The 23,296-nt window shown below is 38.5% G+C and overlaps 1 protein-coding gene across 4 annotated transcripts in view; it reads right to left on the bottom strand.

The window, feature by feature from the left end:
- Positions 1-355: 355 nt before the first annotated feature.
- Positions 356-23,296, bottom strand: part of NEK10 (NIMA related kinase 10) — a 259,600-nt gene continuing 236,659 nt past the window's right edge. For all 4 annotated transcript variants that reach the window (XM_027522840.1, XM_027522842.1, XM_027522843.1 and 1 more), the window contains 4 exons: positions 11,232-11,340; positions 8,319-8,371; positions 8,179-8,234; positions 356-1,324 (listed from right to left, as the gene is read on the bottom strand). In XM_027522840.1, the coding sequence (XP_027378641.1) occupies positions 1,276-1,324; positions 8,179-8,234; positions 8,319-8,371; positions 11,232-11,340 (267 nt within the window). In that variant the 3' untranslated portion in view covers positions 356-1,275. The remainder of the gene's footprint in view (positions 1,325-8,178; positions 8,235-8,318; positions 8,372-11,231; positions 11,341-23,296) is intronic.

The following is a 23,296-nucleotide window of genomic DNA, read 5'->3' as shown; positions in this document are numbered from 1 at the left end:
CTGAGTCTGCACTACAGAGCCAGTGAGCTGCAAGCACTGAAACTCCCATGCCCTAGAGCCCAGGCCCTGCCACAAGAGAAGCCACCACCAGAGAAAGACTGAAGGCAGCAATGAAGACCCAGGACAGCCAGAAATAACTAAACAAATTGATTAACTTTTTAAAAATGCCTTAGTTAGAAGCACAGTCTGACTTGGTGATAATTTCTTGACATTACACCAGTTATAAGAAGTCAGTAGAAGAGATTTTTTAGCCCAGTAAGAATCTATAAGAATTTTCCCCATAAATTATCCCCACACAGGAATGGGACACTGTTTTGGCATTCTGAATTCTCTTTTCTAGAGACATCTCAATGAATAAAGAAAAAACATATTTTATTATATAACTTATTTTCATTTCAAATTCTCAAATAATAAAAACTTAAAAGCAATATAGGTAATTTTAGCTAGAGAGTTAGAATGTGGAATATTGCATCTCTTTCATAGACTCTATGACTCTTCAAAGTGCTCTAAGGACACTATGAGTGTGATTAGCAGCAAAGCATTAGCCTAATCTAAACCTCCGTCTTACCCCTACACACACACACACACACACACACACACTGTACATCCATACATTCTATTGGTCTAACTTAAATCTGACAATCTGACAGGTATTCCCAGAGGTTGTGCAAGGTCACAAATACTGTCCACACTATATCACGGTTCAAGATCACTAGCACCCACATGGCTAAGGGAAAAGCAATCCTTTCAGTAAAACAAACAAATAAAACTACACAATATTTCAATCACATATTCTGAATTTCTTTTACCATTAAAAAATTGATGGATACAGTGAATTACCCAATATTACTGTTCTGAGTTCTATAATTTTCTTTATCTAAAACTATACATAGAAAGCTAGATGCCTTTAAACATAGTTTTAGCAATTCTAAGTAAAAAGTATTTCTTTGAAAAAATATGTCATTTTTTTGTTTTCTTTTTAACTTGGAGGAAAGTCCTGCAAGGAGCGAGTTTTCTTCTCATAGGTGAATTCTGCAGCAGTTTCTCCCAGGAGTACACTGGAAGCCCCGCTATCCTGTATCTGTGTATCCCAAGGATGGAGCCTCATAGCACTGGATCTCCAGAAAGAGGCCCTGCGGGCACTGTGGCATATTGGTCTTTTCTCTTCCATACTCTCGGAGTATCACCCAGTCCTTGGGCATCTTGCCAGTAGAGGCTTCAGTCCAGAACTTGACCTTCACTGGGAAAACCAGGTCCGTTTAAAGTGCAGCACGTTCATCTTTTGGTTGGATAATTCTTGGTCCCCCATGGATAGGAGTGATACCTAGAACATTCAGAAGTAGAAAGTGTTCTCTACAATCTCAAATATTTTAGTTCACACATTCAATTTCAAAAGCAGTAGCTCAGGTATACAAGTAAATAAATGAATAAAATGGTGATTCTAAGCATAAAATGGGGAGATTTTTAGAAAGCTGCCTTTTGCTTAAGTTCAGTGCTGACATTGTCTTTCTCAAATTATAAGTTTAATAGTAACTGATAACTCTATAGTGGAAAAATTAAAGCCTATCCCAAGTAGCTTGTACATTTAATGCCTATTTTAAAGCAAAGCAAGTTGAATCAATAATTTCTTTTTACCGCAACACATATTTCATTGTTAAAAAATAAAATATTAATGTGTGCTGTGCTGTGTTGGGCTCAGTCACTCAGTCATGTCCAAATATTGGTAATCCCATGGACTGTAACCTGCCAGGACCTGAATGATATGCTCATTCTCTATTCACCCACAAAACTGAACAGTTTTACTCTCATAACAACAGTGATATAATTAAGGCAAGCTAGATGGTATCATTCTGGTGAGAAAGCTAAATATTAATGTGTGTAAAATATATTTTTGTGCAATATATTATACAAAGATGGGCACAATAAAGGACAGAAATGGTATGGATCTAACAGATGCAGAAGATATTAAGAAGAAGTGACAAGAATACATGGAAGACCTATACAAAAAAAAAAGATCTTAATGACCCAGATAATCAAGATAGTGTGACCACTCACCTAGAGCCAGACAACCTGGAGTATGAAGTTGAGTGTGCCTTAGGAAGCATTACTATGAACAAAGCTAGTGGAAGTGATGGAATTTCAGCTGAGCTATTTCAAATTCTAAAATATGATGTTGTGAAAGTACTGCATTCAATATGCCAGGAAATTTGGAAAATTCAGCAGTGGTCACAGTACTGGAAAAGGTCAGTTTTCATTCCAATCTAAAGAAGGGCAATGCCAAAGAATGTTCAAACTACCATACAATTGTGCTCATTTCACAATCTGGCAAGATAATGCTCAAAATCTTTCAAGCTAGGCTTCAACAGTACACGAAACCAACAACTTCCAGATGTTCAAGCTGGGTTTAGAAAAGGCAGAGAAACCAGAGATCAAATTGCCAGCATCTGTTGGATCATAGAAAAAGGAAGAGAATTCTAGAAAAACATCTACTTCTGCTTTATTGACTATGCTAAAGTCTTTGACTGTGTGGATCACATCAAACTGCGGAAAATTCTTAAAAGAGATGGGAATACCAGACCACTTTACTTGCCTCCTGAGAAACCTGTTTGCAGGTCAAGAAGCAACAATTAGAACCAGACATGGAACAACAGACTGGTTCAAAATTGGGAAAAGAATATATTAAGGCTGTATATTGTCACCCTGGTTATTTAACTTACATGCAGAGTACATGATGCAAAGTGCTGGGCTGAATGAATCAGAAGCTGGAATCAAGATTGCTGAGAGAAATATCAATAACCTAAGATATGAAGATAACACGACCCCAGAGGCAGAAAGGGAAGAACTAAAGAGATGGGGAAAAATAGAAACAGTGACAGACTTTATTTTCTTGGACTCCAAAATCACTGTAGACAGAGAATACAGTCATGAAATTGAAAGATACTTGCTAAGAAGAAAAGCTATGACAAACCTAGACAGTGTATTAAAAAGCAGAGACATCACTTTACTGACAAAGGTCTATATAGTCAAAGCTATGATTTTTCCAGTAGTCATGTATGGATTGGACCAAAAGAAGGCTGAGTGCCAAAGAATTTATGCTTTCAAACTGTGGTACTGGAGAAGACTCTTGAGAACCCCTTGGACAGGAAGGAGATCAAGCCAGTCAGTCCTAAAGGAAACCAACCCTGAATATTCATTGGAAGGACTGATGCTGAAGCTGCAGCTGCAATACTTTGGCCGCCTGATACAAAGAGCCAACTCATTGGAAAAGACCCTGATACTGAGAAATATTGAAGGCAAGATGAGAAGGGGACAACAGCAGATGAGATGGTTGGATGGCACCACCAATTCAATGGACGTGAGTTTGAGCAAACTCCAGGAGATGGTGATGGACAGGGAAGCCTGGCGTGCTACAGTCCATGAGGTCACAAAGAGTTGGACACAACTGAGCGATTGAATAACAGAAATATATTTAATCATACAACCCTGCAAGTGAGCACAAATAGAGCCCTCCTAGGGCTTTCCTGGGTTTCCCTGGTGGCTCAGATGATAAAGAATCTGCCTGTAGTGCAGGAGACCCAGGTTCAGTCCCTGGGTTGGGAAGATCCCCTGGAGAAGGGAATGGCTACCCACTCCAGTATTCTTGCCTGGAGAATTCCATGGACATAGGAGACTGGTGGGCTACAGTCCATGGGGTTGCAAAGAGTTGGACATGACTGAGCGACCAACACTTTTCACTTTCACTTTTCAAGGCTGGCCCAGTTTGTTTTGACCTTGTTTTATTTTCATTGCACTCTCAACTCAGTCCTACTTCCCCTCCCCAAATCCCTCATTTGGGCTAGGGCTCCCTGTTGCTGTCTCTGTTATCTCTTTAACTAATGCAGCATGCTGTGCCTGAGACATTCTTCCTACCCTCTGCCCAAGAAGCCTCACCATTATTTAAACACTTCTATGTATCTTCCCCAAAGAGAGCTAGTAGCTAGATAATGGCCTTCTGAGACTTTCAGGTTGAGAATGGCATCTCTCTGTTTCTAACTAAACATGAACCCTGTAATCTAAGCTGCTACGTGCCATATCTTGGCTTAGTGCTTTAATTGCTGTCTGCATGCTTTGTAGACATATGTATAGGTCTGACTGACAGTCTTAAGTTGTAAACTTGAATAATACAGGGCTTATGTATGTAATTCTGTATGACAATTAATCAAGATCACTTAATAACATTTTGCAGTGGTGACCATGATGAAGATTAAGATGATGATAACAACAGCCGATCTGAGTAGATACTGGTGGAGTAGTTAAAACAATGTTTCATTTTTCAAACCACATTCTAAGGAAGGCTATCTTAACTTGTGTTCCAGGTAAAATATGAAGAATCACTAGGGTAAACAAGATAAACAGACTTCTTTCCTATAGCATATCTCAAAGTCTTCAATATAGTCATGTGTGTCAACATTCTCCCCAAACAGAAAAATGTACATTCAGGATTTCCCAAATATATTTGGTCATGAAACTTTATTTCTCAGGGAACAAATATTGTCATCTTTGATAATACTGCATGTTTACAAAACCTGTTTGGGAAAAGAGACTCTACTGATTCTAAGTATTGGTTCTAATTACCTCTACATGTTCTGTGGTATTTAGCACCCACTACCCTTTGAGTCAGGGTTTCCTTGATAGTTGGTAAAGAAACTAAGACCCCAGTTCAATTCCTGGGTCATGAAGATCCGCTAGAGAAGGGATAGGCTACCCACTCCAGTATTCTTGGCCTTCCCTTGTGGCTCAGCTGGTAAAGAATCTGCCTGCAATTGGGCCCAGCTGGTAAAGAATCTGCCTGTGATGGGGGAGACCTGGCTTGGATCCCTGGGTTGGGAAGATCTCCTGGAGAAGGGAGAGGCTACCCACTCCAGTACTCTGGCCTGCAGAATTCCACGGACTGTATAGTTCATGGGGTTGCAGAGTCGCACACAACTGAGCTACTTTCACTCTCACCCTTTGACTATGGAAAAATCAGGACTGCCACAGCTAATTTGATTCATATTTGGAATTATGAGCACTTTCAGTTTATGAAGTGTTAGGTCTTTCCATGTGGAGCCTGACGTATTTCTTGGAAATTAATTGGGAATATCAGTAAACAAGTAATGGTGTTAAGCACAACCCAGGGTTATTTTTACTAGTAAAGCATGAAAACTCTTTCCCCCAATTATATATTCTATCACTGCTATTAGAAACTGAAAAGGGAGTATCATGGTTATACAGATTTCTGAGTGAATGATTCATTTTGATTTGGAGCATTTTAAGAAAATTTGATGTCATTTCCATCATATCTTGCTTTAACTTGATCATTTAAATATCTTTGTATTCTAGTCACAATTCCAAAAATAACCACAAATAACTTTTCACCTTTGTTATCAGGTATCTTAATATCTGGACTTCCCTGGTAGCTCACCTGGTAAAGAATCTGCCTGCAATGCAGGGGACCCCAGTTTGATTCCTGGGTCAGGAAGATCCCCTGGAGAAGGGATAGGATACCCACTCCCATATTCTTGGGCATCCCTAGTGGCTCAGATGGCAAAGAATCCACCTGCAATGTGGGAGACCTGGATTCAGTCCCTGGGTTTGGAAGATCCCCTGGAGGAGGGAGTTGAAATTCACACCACTATTCCTGCCTGGAGAATCCCCATGGACAGAGAAGCCTGGTGGGCTGCAATCCATGGGGTCTCAAAGAGTCGGACACAAGTGAGTGACTAAATACAGCATAGCATCTTATTGTCTATTTACCATAAGAAGAAAATCTACAATTTCTTTTAGTACAGGAATGTGTCTTTAGAAGTAGAAGTAATGCTTGATTTTTTAGAAAATTGTTTATTTATTTATTGGCTGTGCTGGTCTTCGTTGCTATACACAGACTTTCTCTAGTTGCGGCGAGTGGGGGCTACTCTCTAGTTGCGGTGTGCAGTGTTCTCATTGCGGTGGCTTCTCTGGTTGCAGAGCACAGGCTCCAGGGCATGTGGGCTTCAGTAGCTGTGGCAGGCAGGCTTAGTTGCCCTGTGGCATGGGGAGTCTTCCCAAGCCAGGGACTGAACCTGGGTTCCCTGTGTAGGTAGGCAGATTCACAACCGCTGGATCACCAGGAAAGTCCCAATGTTTCATTTTTTTAAAAACTTAATAATAGTAGAATTGAAAAGGATAAAAATAAATTTTAAAATAAGACTGAAATTATTCTAAAAAAAGAAAAGATAAGAGCTCTTGTAAGAGCTTTCCTAAGTTCCTGACACACCTGGTTTTTCATTATATTTAGTTGACTTCCTACAAAAATTTGAAGTATTCATTGCCCATGATCCTGAGTCTTTGAGAAAATGCAGATTTAAAAAGTGATTAGTATAACTTTTGCCCCATTACAAGCCGAGGGCACTTGAAATAATAAGCTGCCAAGCGTAAAGAATGGAGACATTTGTATTATCCATGGAAGGCTGGGTGTACTCAGATCAAGAGGAAAGAAAGAAAATTCAAAATCCCTCCAGAGATGGGAGGAGGTGAGTGATTATGGATATGGTGATTTCTATCAACAGTATACCTTTGGTAAATAAGAATAACTCATCATTTCTCTGCAGTTTCAAATCATAACAGATCTAAATGTACAAAGATAGTATTTTGGAAATATATTATCAAGCCAAAAGAGCAAGCAGGTGAATAATTTTATCTGTGATTCACAGAGCAATACATTGAAACAGGGAGGGAAAAAAGGTTGGAGACTGAACCTCAAAAATGAATCTAATTTCCATATAATGATCTTGATAGGATGTTCTTGAGACCTCTTTCTCTTTCCATGGCTAACAGTTATCTTTGGGGAAGATTTCTAGAATAATTTAAATAGTGGTCACCAGATAGCTTCATTAGCTAGACAGGAAGGCAGTTCATCCAGGTAGAAAGGGCTAGTTAGGGAAAATAAACTCCAGAGAACCATGCCTCCTAAAGCAGTTTTGGTCATATAGGACATGTAAGTGGTTACTCATGGTCCAATGTGGTGATTCTGTTATGAGTGGCCAGCTCATGTACAGCAGACAAAATCAGGGTCCATACCCCCACATTCAAAGTACTTCAGTACACCCATGGCAGATTCATATTGATGTATGGCAAAACCAATACAATATTGTAAACTAATTAGCCTCCAATTAAAATAAATAAATTTATATTTTAAAAAAAGTACTTCAAACATGACAACCTGGTGCCCAATTCCCAACACCTGAATTTCTTTTCCTGAGGATTTCTCTGACCTCTAGAATCTACTGTGTCCACCTTTACAGAAGGCCAGAAATGCCAGGTAACTAACATCTCCTGGGGGAAAAGTACTCAGAAAATGACTAACAGAAATTAGAGATAAATACCAGCCCAGCTTCCTCAGTCCACGAGTGGGAGAACTGAAGCACATGTTCCCCACTGGCTCTCAGATTTCCGCAGTGTGATCAAGCTCCACATACCACAATGGTAACTTGCTTGAAAATGAAGGCTTTATTGAATTATTTCTTCAATCCCCTAGCAGAGTTTCTTGGGATTGCCTCTCAAATAAACTAACTGTACTCAAATCTTTTTGCCCGAAACTGTGCCCAACAGTAAAACTGCAGAAATCCAGAGCTGAATGAAATTGATAGAGTATATTTTTAGAGCACCGATGATGATTATTTTAGAAGATAACATACAGCCCCTGTAAATTGAAGTTTCTTATTTAGGGTAAGCAAAAAGGAACACATAACACAAATCCTTCTCCTACAAACATTTCTTAAATTCACCAGAAGTGATTCTTTGTTTAGGTGGATTTTCCCCCTTGCATTCTATACAAATAATGGATAGGTTTTAGTTATGGAAATTTGAGTTTATGGCTCTTCCAATATGGGACAAATGTTTAATTTTTTTAAAATGTAGAAATACTTTTCGATTTCATTATGTTCATTTTTTATGGGAGTAAATTACTACTAAGCTATCACTCTTTTCCAACTAAGAATACAGCAGCTGCACCCATACAAAAGATGAGGAACATACATTCTACCCACGGTTGTATCATTCTGAGCCAAGGTATTTTACAAAAGTGTTTAAAATAAAAGGTGGGGGTGGGACCTCTGGAATCAAGGATAGAGAAATTAAATCCAATGTTCTATATTGAACTTTCACATTTCTAGATCTCACCTGTTAGAAGTAAAATTGTAATAGCCACTTTCCTCTAGGACTTCTTCAATCACAGTCTAAAGTTGAAAAAAAAAAATCAGGTTAGTATTGAATTAAAAACAACAAAATAAAATCATTCAGAGGCAGTGCAAAAACCTCACCTGCATCTGTTCATATGTTATCCCCTCCTCCAAATCAAAGCTAGAGGGTAGACCTGGAAACAGATAAATTATGAAAAGTCTGACATTTGGTTCATGTTTTCTTCAGTTGTACTGGCAATTAGAACTCATGTGCAATGAAAACAGGTCAGTTCCTTAGTGATGAAAATTAGTACTTACAAACACATTCTAAATTATCTTGGCTTTTAGGGTGGTGATCACAAAATAATACACAAGATTTACAGGAATTGCTCATGGTGTAAATTGGCCAATTAAGTTAGGGGTGTGTGTGTGTGTTAAGGACAGGTGAAAAGTGATTCTAAGCATAAATTTCCTGATAAGCAAAAAAAAAAAAAAAAAATTAAGAAACTCTCCTCAATCCATCAGCAAAAAGAGTAGATATGTTCTAGAAAGAGAATAAATTCTCAGAGGAAGGCAGAAATAGCCAGTGGACTATGTCAAAGATCTGACCATTTCCTATGGTTCCCAGTAGGAAAATACATTTGAAATTGGAGGATAATAATTCTTTTGAGGTTTGGCCTGAGTATGATACACCAGCACGTTGACCTACCCCAACACCACCCAAAGTAATATTGACCAGTTTCCACTCCAGTCAATCCACACTTACTCATGTGGAGGCCTGGGAGTTCCCCTGCCACTTAGGAGAGAGAAAAGTGATTGAAGATTAAGAGGATGCATGAAGATGTGAGTCCTGGCAGCTTGGTTTTCAAGTCCAGCTTAGAGGCATTGCCCAAAGTGCTCCTTGGTTCTGCTCTCTTTGCTTTTGCCCTTCTGCCATGACAAGGGACACAGCTGGTCTGCTCTGGGGTGAGGCGTCCAGCTTCTGGAACAGCCTGTCAACTCCCTCTCAGGCCACTGAGAGATTTTCAGCAGAGCTCCTCACTCAGCAGGTCTGCTGTGGTAAGAAGTCTGGCCTGTGACTGACCAACATGCCCTGAAGGATGCTTGTAGAAGCAGATGACTTCAGTTAGTATGATCATCTCTAGGCCCATCCATGTTGCTGTAAATGGCAATATTTTATTCCTCTTTATAAGTAATATCCCATTGTATGTATGTATGCATATGTATATATATATACATGTACATATATATACATACATATATATATGTGTATATATATATATATACACACACATATATGTATGCTGGTGATGGACAGGGAGGCCTGGCGTGCTGCAATTCATGGGTTTGCAAAGAGTCGGACACGACTGAGCGACTGAACTGAACTGAACTGATATATATATATACTATATCATACTAAATTAAGTAAGTCAGAAACACAAATTTTATGTATCACTTATATGTGGAATCTAAAAAATAATACAAATGAACTTATTTACAAAACAGAAACAGACTCATAGACATACAAAACAAGCCTCTGGTTACCAAAGGGGAAAGAAAGGGGGATGTATTAGGCATATGGGATTAATAGATACATAGTGACCCCGTGTTAGTCACTAGTCATGCCTGACTCTTTGCGACCCATGAACTGCAGCCCGCCAGGCTCCTCTGTCCGTGGCATTTTCCAGGCAAGGATACTGGAGCGGTTTGCCATTTCCTTCTCCAGGGGATCTTCCCAACCTAGGGATAGAAACTGGGTCTCCTGCACTGCAGGAGATTCTTAACCTCCTGCAGTTAATTTTTAACTGCAGATTCTTAACCAGCTGAGCTACCAGGGAAGCTCCCATACATGCTACTATATAAAAAGAATAATAATGATTTACTGCATAGCACTGGGATATTCCGTATCTCGTAATAACTTTTAATGGAAAAGGAAAAGAATCTGAAAAGATTATATATATATATCTGAACCACTTTTCTATATCCCTGAAAATAATGCAATATTATAAATTAACTGTAGTTCAATTAAAAATAAATAAAAGCAAATAATTTTAGATAACAGTTTATTTTGATCTTAGAGATTTCTCAGGGACTATTTTAAATGAAATTCTACCAACCCAGGTTAGCTTTATCCCAGGAGTCCAAGACTTAGGGCAAGTTTGCTAATTAATACATGACATGATTTGCCTAAATTAGGCAACAACAAAAGCACAGCAGGCTTGAAGATTCTTTTTGCCTAAGGAAATGGAAAGTTTTCATTTAACCATATAAGCCTCATGTCTGTCTGCCCTACTGAGAGATATAACTATAGTTTACAGGGATTCAAAAATTACTTAGGAATTCTATAATCTCGGAGTAGCTTGAAGATCTCTTCTGGAGGTCAAATATCCCAGGAAGGTCCTTATGCTGAGTCCCTATATACTGGCTAAGCATATTTTTATATAGTTACACTGATCCTTCCTATGATCCTAAAATGTAGGTATCATTTTTATTCCCATTTTATAGGCAAAAAACCTGGGATTCAATGAGGTCAAATAATTTTCTCAAGATCAGTTACTAAGTGGTTTAGCTGAGATTTGAATGTAGGCATCCAGGTTTACAGAATACGTGCTTTTAATCCCTATGTTATATTGCCTCCCTACGTGAAATTTTTACACACACACATACACACAAATCAAATACATATGATTTGGATTCTTCAGATGAGTTTCAAATTTTCTGTTTTATTCAAATTCTTTATATCTGCTTTTTATGTCCCTGGATCCTTTGGGCATTTGATTTCCCATCATCAGATACAAAGAAATTCAATTTACCCACACAGATTCTGTTCGCTTATGGTATTAATAAATGATGGAGGAAGCTGTCACAAGTGGGTAAAATAACTCTGAGGGAATTTCTAGATTCCTACTGTATGTCCCTTCCAACTATCACTGCAGATAATCAAAATAAGCTCTCTTTTCATTTTAAGTTGAAGATAACCTTGTAAGGATAGCTGTTGATCCAAATAACCTATTCCTTCATGAAAGCCAGATTTCCTGTGTTGAAGACTGTTACCTGTTGGGTCATTTGAGGACAGGCTGTTTCCACCCAATGAATGATGCAATAAGTGGTAATCTGCTGTGAAAAAGTTGGGTTCAATTGGTTCTGGAGATCCTTGAGATAACTGGAACAGAAAAGGCAAAATTACCTCTTTTTTCACATTCAGAGTCACATGACATGAAACCTCTGTATGTGTCTCTGCTCAGAAAAGTTAGTGCTCTTCAGTTGTCAATCCCTGTCTACAGATAAAGACCCATCTTCTTCCTTTCAAAAGAACTTATAAATTAGGGGCAGGCAAATTACAGTGAAAGCAAGCAAACAATTCCTGGTAACGTGAAAAAAAATACTCTATAGCTTTATGAGAACAAAATAAAAATATAGAAAAATAATGGCATGGGCCTGGGATATCAGAATGTTATTTTTATCAGGCATAGGAGGAAAAAGCTACAATCATTTGACAAAACATTATTTTTAGCTCAAATCATCCCTTTTCATGCATATGCTTTGAATAATGCCTTCGTGTTTGATCAAAGCAAACATGTTTCTTAACACATTTTCCTAAATTACCATTAATTTTCATCTCCAAACATTAATTCCCAACAGTGTAAAGGGAAGAGTAATTCACTAAATGTCAGAACTTACTGTTCCAATTATTTAATACCCTTTTGTAAAGCTGAACTTTTTAAATGGAACTTTCAAAATCATTTCACCTTTAATTCCAACCAGCACTTGAGCTGGCCAACTTTTTGTGCCTATGTAAAACAATATATTTTCAACATGTTGATTCATAGTAATAAACCAGAAACAAAAGGCACAATTTAGACTATGCAATAGTATTTACCTTGTATTCACAAACTCTCTTCATGAATTAAAATATATCACTGTTCAATCACTTGAAAAAATCTTTTGGCAGTTCACAAATAGGTTCACTCTTGAGCCAACAATCCCAGTCTTGGCTATACTCACATGAGAGAAATGAGTACTTCTGTTCATCAAAAGACATGTACAAGAATGTTCATAGCATATTTATTCATAATAATAAAAAACTGGAAAAACCTCAATGTTCATGGACAGAGGACAGATAAATATATTGTGGTGTGCTTATCCAATGGAATTTTGTCAAACATGAAAAATAACATGCTATGAATATGCACAGCAAGATGGATAAGTGTTGAGAAAATAAGCTAGACACAAAAGGATATACAGTGTATATCTTCACTTACACATATTTGCACAGCCAAAACATCTAACCAATGGTGACAGAGATCAGGACAATGAGTACCTTGTAGCAGGTGGTAGGGTTTGACTGGGAAAGGTGGGCAGGAGCCTTCTTCTCGACTGGAAATGTGCTATGTATTAATGCGGTTGGTTGTCACGTGGGTGAGTATATAGGTAAAAGTTCATGGAGCTGTATACTTCACTGTATACATTTTGCATTTTATTGTGGTGGTGGTGCTGTTGTTCAGTCGCTGAGTCATGTCTGACTCTTTGTGACTCCGTGGACTATAGCAAGCCAGGCTCCTCTGCCCTCCACTATTTCTGAGTTTGCTCAGATTCATGTCCATTGAGCCAATGATGTTATATTACCATCTCACCCTCTGCCAAACCCTTCTCCTTTTGCCTTCAATGTTTCCCAGCATCAGGGTCTTTTCAAATGAGTTGGCTCTTCGCATCAGGTGATCAAAGTATTGGAGATTCAGCTTCAGCAACAGCCCTTCCAATGCATATTCAAGATTGGATTTCCTTTAGGATTGACTGGTTTGATCTCCCTGAAGTCCAAGAGACTCTCAAGAGTCCCTTGCATTTTATATCTTAATATAAACATGCTGTATTAACAACTGATAATGATTCCATTAATGTGCATTGGATATCTATAAATACAAATCATTTTTGAGTTTTCCAGTTTCTATATTGACAATAAATGCTACATTTTAGAAAAACATGTGAATCATCCTTTTTCAATCTTAGAAATTTATTTTCCCTACTTTAGTGACAACTAATAACACTGGGCATATTAATGGCAAGTGATAAAGGGTTATGACATTAGGCCATGTTATGGAGGCACTGCTTATTTAAGATGAAGAGAGGAAAATGAGTGCTATTCATTAATTCAGAGATTATTCTTTATTTAATTTTTTTCATTTTTAAACTAAAAAAATGTGTGCTGTGGGTTTGTCATATATAGCTTTTATTATGTTGAGGTATGTTCCTTCTATTCCTGCTTTCTGGAGGGTTTTCATCATAAATGGATGTTGAATTTTGTCAAAGGCTTTCTCTGCATCTATTGAGATAATCATATGGCTTTTATTTTTCCATTTGTTAATGTGGTGTATTACACTGATTGATTAGCGGATATTGAAGAATCCTTGTATCCCTGGGGATACAAGCCCATTTGGTCATGATGTATGATCTTTTTAATGTATTGTTGGATTCTGATTGCTAGAATTTTGTTAAGGATTTTTGCATCTATGTGCATCAGTGATATTGGCCTGTAGTTTTCTTTTTTGTGAGATATTTGTCAGGTTTTGGTATTAGGGTGATGGTGGCCTCATAGAATGAGTTTGGAAGTTTACCTTCCTCTGCAATTTTCTGGAAGAGTTTGAGTAGGATAGGTGTTAGCTCTTCTCTAAATTTTTGGTAGAATTCATCTGTGAAGCCATCTGGTCCTGGGATTTTGTTTGCTGGAAGATTTCTGATTACTGTTTCAATTTCCATGTTTGTGATGGGTCTGTTAAGATTTTCTATTTCTTCCTGATTCAGGTTTGGAAAGTTGTACTATTCTAAGAATTTGTCCATTTCTTCCAAGTTGTCCATTTTATTGGTATATAATTGCTGATAGTAGTCTCTTATGATCCTTTGAATTTCTGTGTTGTCTGTTGTGATCTGCCAGGAGCCACCAAGGGAGATCCCACCCATGACAAAGGTCATGCGGAGAGAACCTGACAGGCAAAGGCAGATCAGGCCTCAAGGGACCCCCTGGATCTGCTCGAGCATCTACCCCAAAACCAGAATCTGTTTGTCTTACTATTTTGTGCCTTTCACCAACTCTTCTGACATTAACAGGAGGCTATCCCTGATCACCTTTCTCTGGAAAAAGTCAACTTAGGGCTTTAGTTAATAAGTCTCCTGGGCATGAAAGGAATATTTCTATTTTAATCCCTCTGTTGGCATTCTAGCTTGCCTGACAGGTTTATCCATACTCTTGCAATTAACACACATGATTGTTCACAACTCCCCAACCTTGAAAGACATGGGAAGCCAAAACATTCTAAAAGTCCTAATGAGCATAGAGTTCTTAAGGGGTGAAAAATTATTAGAATAGATAGTACTGGTAAAGGGCTTCATTACTGGGCCAATGCTTGCTGCCAGGTTCCCATATCCCATATCCATTGTGCACCTGGGAGTGCATTAGTTAACATAGTTGGAATGTGAGAAAAACAAGCAGCAGCCTTGGAATTAACCACATCAGACCTTTGAGCTAATTGGTTCTTTCTTTGTTGTAACTTACTGCACCTTTGCTCTGTGAGAATGTAACTCTGTTTAGTACTTTCTGAGGCTGACATAGATTAGAAATATAAAGAAAAAACACTTCAAGGGAAAATAAGTTTTCTGGTTGAGTAGCCTTTATCAAAAAAGGGCCATAAAATGTCCACAGGCCTCCAAGGCCAGACGATAATGTACACAACATTGTTTATGGGAAAGGTATGCAGAAAAAAATCCTGGTTTTGATAAAGACAAAACAGATGTAATGTTTGGGCTGACTCTGTATGACTTTGCATCTTTCATTTCCTTTTATGTACAAGTCAAGGTATAAAAGTTCCTTTTGAAAATAAAGTTATGGGCCTCGCTCACCGAAGCTTGGTCTCCCCGTGTTGTTCTTTTTTCCCTTTTCTCTCCTTTTCTCTCCCTGTTCTTCTTTCAGGATGACTCCTTGGAACACAGGAGCTTTATTGGCTTTCTGTGTTAATCAAGGAAGGTCAAGGCTCTGTTCTCTCTGCTTTGCTATCCTTTCGCCTATACCGTCATCCTGAGGGTACCCCTGGATCCTGCTGGGGCTGGACCCTGGCAGTAATCTCTCCATTTTCATTTCTAATATTATTGATTTGATCTTTTTCCCTTTGTTTCTTGATGAGGCTGGCTAATGGTTTGTCTATTTTATTTATCCTCTCAAAGAACCAGCTTTTGGCTTTGTTGATTTTTGCTATGGTCTCTTTTGTTTCTTTTGCATTTATTTCTGCCCTAATTTTTAAGATTTCTTTCCTTCTACTAACCCTGGGGTTCTTCATTTCTTCCTTTTCTAGTTGCTTTAGGTGTAGAGTTAGGTTATTTATTTGACTTTTTTCTTGTTTCTTGAGGTATGCTTGTACTGCTATGAATCTTCCCCTTAGCACTGCTTTTACAGTGTCCCACAGGTTTTGGGCTGTTATGTTTTCATTTTCATTCGTTTCTATGCATATTTTGATTTCTTATGCAATTTGTTGGTTATTCAGCAGCGTGTTGTTCAGCCTCCATATGTTGGAATTTTTAATAGTTTTTCTCCTGTAACTACGATCTAATCTTACTGCATTGTGGTCAGAAAAGATGCTTGGAATGATTTCAATTTTTTTGAATTTACCAAGGCTAGATTTATGGCCCAGGATGTGATCTATCCTAGAGAAGGTTCTTGTGTGTGCTTGAGAAAAAGGTGAAATTCATTGTTTTGGGGTGAAATGTCCTATAGATATCAATTAGGTCTAAGTCATCTATTGTATCATTTAAAGTTTGTGTTTCCTTGTTAATTTTCTGTTTAGTTGATCTATCCATAGGTGTGAGTGGGGTATTAAAGTCTTCCACTATTATTATGTTATTGTTAATTCCCCCTTTCATACTTGTTGGCATTTGTCATGTTGGGTGCATATATATTTGTAATTCTTGTATCTTCTTCTTGGATTGATCCTTTGATCATTATGTAGTGTCTTCCTTTGTCTCTTTTCACAGTCTTTGCTTTAAAGTCTATTTTATCTGATATGAGTACTGCTACTCCTGCTTTCTTTTGGTCTCTATTTGTGTGGAATATCTTTTTCCAGCCGTTCACTTTCAGTCTGTATGTGTCCCTTGTTTCAAGGTAGGTCTCTTGTAGACAGCATATATAGGGGTCTTGTTTTTGTATCCATTCAGCCAGTTTTTGTCGTTTGGTTGGGGCATTCAACCCATTTACGTTGAAGGTAATTATTGATAAGTATGATCTCGTTGCCATTTACTTTATTGTTTTGGGTTCGAGTTTATACACCCTTTTTGTGTTTCCTGTCTAGAGAAGATCCTTTAGCACTTGTTGGAGAGCTGGTTTGGTGGTGCTGAATTCTCTCAGCTTTTGCTTGTCTGTAAAGCTTTGGATTTCTCCTTCATATTTGAATGAGATCCTTGCTGGGTACAGTAATCTGGGCCGTAGGTTATTTTCTTTCATCACTTTAAGTATGTCCTGCCATTCCCTCCTGGCCTGAAGAGTTTCTATTGAGAGATCAGCTGTTATCCTTATGGGAATCCCCTTGTGTGTTATTTATTGTTTTTCCCTTGCTGCTTTTAATATTTGTTCTTTGTGTTTGATCTTTGTTAATTTGATTAATATGTGTCTTGGGGTGTTTCGCCTTGGGTTTATCCTGTTTGGGACTCTCTGAGTTTCTTGGACTTGGGTGATTATTTCCTTCCCCATTTTAGGGAAGTTTTCAACTATTATCTCCTCAAGTATTTTCTCATGGTCTTTCTTTTTGTCTTCTTCTTCTGGGACTCCTATGATTTGAATGTTGGGGCATTTAACATTGTTGCAGAGGTCTCTGAGATTGAACTCATTTCTTTTACTTCGTTTTTCTTTTTCACTCTCTGTTTCATTTATTTTTACCAATCTATCTTCTACCTCACTTATCCTATCTTCTGCCTCCGTTATTCTACTGTTGGTTCCATCCAGAGTGTTTTTGATCTCATTTATTGCTTTATTCATTATAATATTGACTCTTTTTTATTTCTTCTAGGTCCTTGTTAAACCTTTCTTGCATCTTCTCAATCCTTGTCTCTAGGCTGTGATTCCATTTTGTTTTCAAGATTTTAGATCATTTTCACTATCATTATTCGAAATTCCTTATCAAGTAGATTCCCTATCTCGTCCTCTTTTGTTTGGTTTGGTGTACATTTATCTGGTTCCTTTACCTGCTGGATATTTCTCTGCCTCTTCATCTTGTTTATATTGCTGTATTTGGGGTGGCCTTTCTGTGTTCAGGCAGTTTGTGGAGTTCTCTTTATTGTGGAGTTTCCTTGCTGTCCTCAATGGTGAAAAATTGTAAGCATTTCTCCTACAGCGAGGAACAAGACAAGGGTGCCCACTCTCACCACTACTATTCTACATAGTTTTGAAAGTTTGGGCCACAGCAATCAGAGCAGAAAAGAAATAAAAGGAATCTAAATCAGAAAAGAAGAAGTAAAACTCTCACTGTTTGCAGATCGACATGATTCTCTATATAGAAAACCCTAAAGACTCCACCAGAAAATTACTAGAGCTAAACAATGAATATAGTAAAGTTGCAGGATATAAAATCAACACACAGAAATCCCTTGCATTCCTAGACACTAATAATGAGAAAATAGAAAGAGAAATTAAGGAAATAATTCCATTCACCATTGCAATGAAAAGAATAAAATACTTAGGAATATATCTACCTAAAGAAACAAAAGACCTATATATAGAAAACTATAAAACACTGGTGAAAGAAACCAAAGAGGACACTAATAGATGGAGAAATATACCGTGCTCATGGATTGGAAGAATAAGTATAGTGAAAATGAGTATACTACCCAAAGCAATCTATAGATTCAATGCAATCCCTATCAAGCTACCAACAGTATTTTTCACAGAGCTAGAACAAATAATTTCACAATTTGTATGGAAATACAGAAAACCTAGAGTAGCCAACGCAATCTTGAAAAAGAAGAATGGAACTGGAGGAACCAACCTGCCTGACTTCAGGCTCTACTACAAAGCCACAATTATCAAGACAGTATGGTGCTGGCACAAAGACAGAAATATAGATCAATGGAACAAAATAGAAAGCCCAAAGATAAATCCACGCACCTATGGACACCTTATCTTTGACAAAGGAGGCAAGAATATACAACGGAGAAAAGACAATCTCTTTAACAAGTGGTGCTGGGAAAACTGGTCAACCACTTGTAAAAGAATGAAACTAGAACACTTTCTAACACCATACACAAAAATAAACTCAAAATGGATTAAAGACCTAAATGTAAGACCAGAAACTATAAAACTCCTAGAGGAGAACATAGGCAAAACACTCTCCGACATAAATCACAGCAGGATCCTCTATGACCCACTTCCCAGAATATTGGAAATAAAAGCAAAAATAAACAAATGGGACCTAATTAAAATTAAAAGCTTCTGCACAACAAAGGAAATTCTAAGCAAGGTGAAAAGACAGCCTTCAGAATGGGAGAAAATAATAGCAAATGAAGCAACTGATGAAGAATTAATCTCAAAATTATACGAGCAATTCCTGGAGCTCAATTCCAGAAAAATAAATGATGCAATCAAAAATGGGCCAAAGAACTAAACAGACATTTCTCCAAAGAAGACATACAGATGGCTAACAAGCACATGAAAAGATGCTCAACATCACTCATTATCAGAGAAATGCAAATCAAAACCACAATTAGGTACCATTTCATGCCAGCCAGAATGGCTGCTGTCCAAAAGTCTACAAGCAATAAATGGTGGAGAGGGTGTGGAGAAAAGGGAACCCTCTTACACTGTTGGTGGGAATGCAAACTAGTACAGCCACTATGGAGAACAGTGTGGAGATTCTTTTTTTTTTTTTTTTAAGGCTTTACAAAGGGATTTTATTTATTTTTTTATTTATTTTTTTTCTAATTTTATTTTATTTTTAAACTTTACATAATTGTACTAGTTTTGCCAAATATCAAAATGAATCCGCCACAGGTATACATGTGTTCCCCATCCCGAACCCTCCTCCCTCCTCCCTCCCCATACCATCCCCCTGGGCCGTCCCAACTGGAAACAGAACTGCCATACAACCCAGCAATCCCACTGCTGGGCATACACACCAAGGAAACCAGAATTGAAAGAGACATGTGTACCCCAATGTTCATCGCAGCGCTGTTTATAATAGCCAGGACATGGAAGCAACCTAGATGTCCATCAGCAGATGAATGGATAAGAAAGCTGTGGTACATATACACAATGGAGTATTACTCTGACATTAAAAAGCATACATTTGAATCAGTTCTAATGAGGTGGATGAGACTGAAGCCTATTATACAGAGAGAAGTAAGCCAGAAAGAAAAACACCAATACAGTATACTAACGCATATATATGGAATTTAGAAAGATGGTAAAGATAACCCTGTATGTGAGACAGCAAAAAAGACACAGATGTATAGAACAGTCTTTTGGACTCTGTGGGAGATGGCAAGGGTGGGATGATTTGGGAGAACGGCTTTGAAACATGTATATTATCATATGTGAAACGAATCGCCAATCCAGGTTAGATGCATGATACAGGATGCTCGGGGCTGGTGCACTGGGGTGACCCAGAGGGATGGTTTGGGGAGGGAGGTGGGAGGGGTGTTCAGGATGAGGAACACATGTGCACCCATGGTGGATTCATGTTGATGGATGGCAAAACCAATACAATATCGTAAAGTAATTAGCCTCCAATTAAAATAAATAAATTTATATTAAAACAGAATTAGACATCACATGCAAAAAAATTAAAAATAAAAATAAATAAGTAAAATAAATAAAATTAAAAAAAAAAAAAACTTTTTTTGGCTGGGCTGCACAGCATGCAAAATTTTAGTTTCCCAACCAGGAATAAAACCCATGCCTCTTGCATTGAAAGCACTGAGTCTTAACCACTGGACAGCCAGGGAAGTCCTCAGGGAGTAATGGTTTTTTAAATCAGCTATTATGTGCCACACACAGATCCAAACAATGAAAACAATCAATACTGGCTAAATATTGTATTCTTGGAGCTTACTGACTCATTAGGGAGAATTATGACTGTGAAATATATATTTACAAATGTATATTTGTAAAATTGCAAATGTGCCAAACACATTGAAGACCAGGCCTCTGGTTCTAAGAGGTAACAGAGTTTAACTTAGGGAAGACTTACCTGAAAAAATGGCACTTGTGTTGAGAGCTGAAATAAAGAGTAGGAGTGAATAAAAGATGGAGTGGGAAGAACATTACAGGCAGAAGAAAGAGTGTGTAGAGACTTGGGAGGAAGCAGCATGGTAGCTTGGCACTGTGGCCAGTGTACAGACAGCAAAGGGCAAGAGTGGTGTGAGGTGAGGGTGGAGGGAGAGGCAAGGCTTGGACCAGACAGGACTATGAACACCATTGGTAAGGATTTTGACATTTTTTACTAAAAGCCCCTTGGACAATTTCTGGTCAGATTTCTATTTTGAAAAGATCACTCGGAATGCAATATATATAATAGCTTGAGTAGGGCTGGGAACTCAGGGTGAACACAGGCAGGTCAGGAGGAGGCTCCTGCAAACAACGGAGCCCTGGGTTGGACCCAGAGTTAGACAGTGAAGCAGGAAACTGGAAACAGGTGTTTAGAAATACTGGCAAGTCTGGCAAAATGGACTGGAGAACAAGTTAATCAGCAAGGAAATGTAACTCTGTTGCTGCTGCTGCTAAGTCACTTCAGTCGTGTCTGACTCTGTGCGACCCCATAGACGGCAGCTGACCAGGCTCCCCCATCCCTGGGATTCCCTAGGCAAGAATACTGGAGTGGGTTGCCATTTCCTTCTCCAATGCATGAAAGTGAAAAGTGAAAGTGAAGTCGCTCAGCCGTGTCCAACTCCTGGTAGGAGGAGCCTCCTACCAGGCTCCTCCGTCCATGGGATTTTCCAGGCAAGAGTACTGGCGTGGGGTGCCATTGCCTTCTCCAAGTGTGACTCTAGTGTAAGAGATATAAAGCTTGGATAAAGTGGAAACCAAGAGGAGGAGGAAGACCAAGTATTCCTACTTAATCACACCACCACCACCTGCGGCCACTGATTCAGTACTTACTACATTCTAGATATAGTCAATATTCTATTTGGTTCCTACAACTACCCTGTAACTTATGCATTATCCCCATTTCACGGATGAGGAATTTGAGAAGTAATTTGCTCAAAGAACATAGGTAGTAACTGGCAGAACCAGGGCTAGAACCCAGGTGGTATCACCAAAGGCCAAGAAAAACCACCTATACTATGAAGATTCCCCAGGTGTTAATGATTTAGGAGATGCAAGATATAAGGTGGAACAGTTGAGAGTGACCCAAGGTTTAGAGATGGAGCAGAAGGAAAACAGATGCTTCCAGTAATATTTGATGTGGACAAAAGAAGGAAGAAGGTGGTGAGATCAATTCTGAACACACTAAATGGCAAAGTGAATGCTCACACAGTAGGTAGAAATATGTGTGATACAACAGAACCTTCAAACTAATGGCCTCTTGGGCTGGCTGAGGCTGTGAAGTAGCTCAGACCAGCACTGGATGGGGCCTCTCTAAACTTATGAATATTTAGCTGACAGGTGTACCTCCCATCTTTGGCATGTATTTGGAAGAATGCATGAGAAACCTCCTTATGAACTGACAAAATTTGATGTCTATCTGACATCCAATCAAGGTGGCAGAATAGGAAGTGGATCTCATTTCTTCCTACAAATATATCAAAAATATATCTACGTGTGGCACAACTCTCAAAAAATACCTACTGAACACTGACAGAAGGTCTCAGAGAGCCAAAATTGTAAGAAATACCACCACATGACCAACTAAGATGAAAGAAAATAATTAAGGAAGTGGCACGGGATCTGCACAACTGGGACAGAGCTGTGAAACAGGAAAGGTTCCCTTACCCTGGAAAACCCCTTTACAGTAGGTAAAGTTTCCCTCACCAGGGGAAACCCCTTTACCTGGTTCCTGACTTCAATGGATTGGTACCTATGGATCTGCACCGGTGGCTTTGTGAATGTAGTATCTGAGAGACACCAAGGCCAAATGTCTGCATTCCCACAGTTGAGGTGGGATGAGGGCAGTGCCAACAATATTGTTCTTTGTGAGCCCACACAACAGGTGACAGTTGACACCACCAACCACACACCTGGATAGACATCTCCTGCTGAAGAATACTCAGTAATTCCTCTCCAAGTATGAGGGCTCCAGTCTCACCTACCTCATACTGCAGCTCAGATACGAATCTGGGGCTTTTGCTCCAAACACTAAGAGTAGACCCTGTCCCTTACAGGGCAGTTACAATGAAAGAGCAAAGATGAGGCCCTGCTTACTATCCAGTGCAGGCTACAGTCATCACAACACCAGTCTCACTGCCTACCAAAAGGGTAATGGCCAGCACATACTGAGGAAAGAGGTGGCAGGCACCCATACTAAAGACAGCCTTTGCACCAAAAGTATTAAACCCATGCAGGCTACACAGGAACTCTCCCACATAAAAATAGCCCTCCAAGACCACAGTATATAACTGTTTCTCATAAACTCATAGAGTCAGAGGAATACAAGTAAATGAAGAAGCAGAAAAACCACTCCCAAGTAAATGATCAAGAGAGTTCACCTGGAAGAACAAACAATGAAACAGACCTCTTCATTCTAATAGACTGAGTTCAAAAAAGAGGTAATAAAAATACTGAAGGGATGAATAAAACCTATCAGTAGAAATGCAGGTTACTATAAAAAGAAACTATAAACTATGAACAGAAACCAAGGAAAATTAGGAAATAGTTTGCTGAAATGAAAGCTGAACTAAAGGTAATAAATGGAAAATTGAATAATACAGAACATGTAAGTGATCTGGAAGATAGAATAATGGAAATCACCCAATCAGAATATCAGAAAGAAAGATGAAAAAAAATGAAAGCAACATACAAGAACTTTGGAATAATATAAAGTGTGCCAATTATGCATAATAGGTATTTCAGAAGAAGAAAGAAAAACAGGGAGATAAAATACATTTGAAGGATTATGGCTGAAAACTTCCCAAGCTAAAGAAGGAATCAGATA

Source organism: Bos indicus x Bos taurus, chromosome 22 (assembly GCF_003369695.1).
Source record: "Bos indicus x Bos taurus breed Angus x Brahman F1 hybrid chromosome 22, Bos_hybrid_MaternalHap_v2.0, whole genome shotgun sequence".
Taxonomy (NCBI): Eukaryota; Metazoa; Chordata; class Mammalia; order Artiodactyla; family Bovidae; genus Bos; species Bos indicus x Bos taurus.
This window is presented reverse-complemented; position numbering and strand designations above follow the sequence as displayed.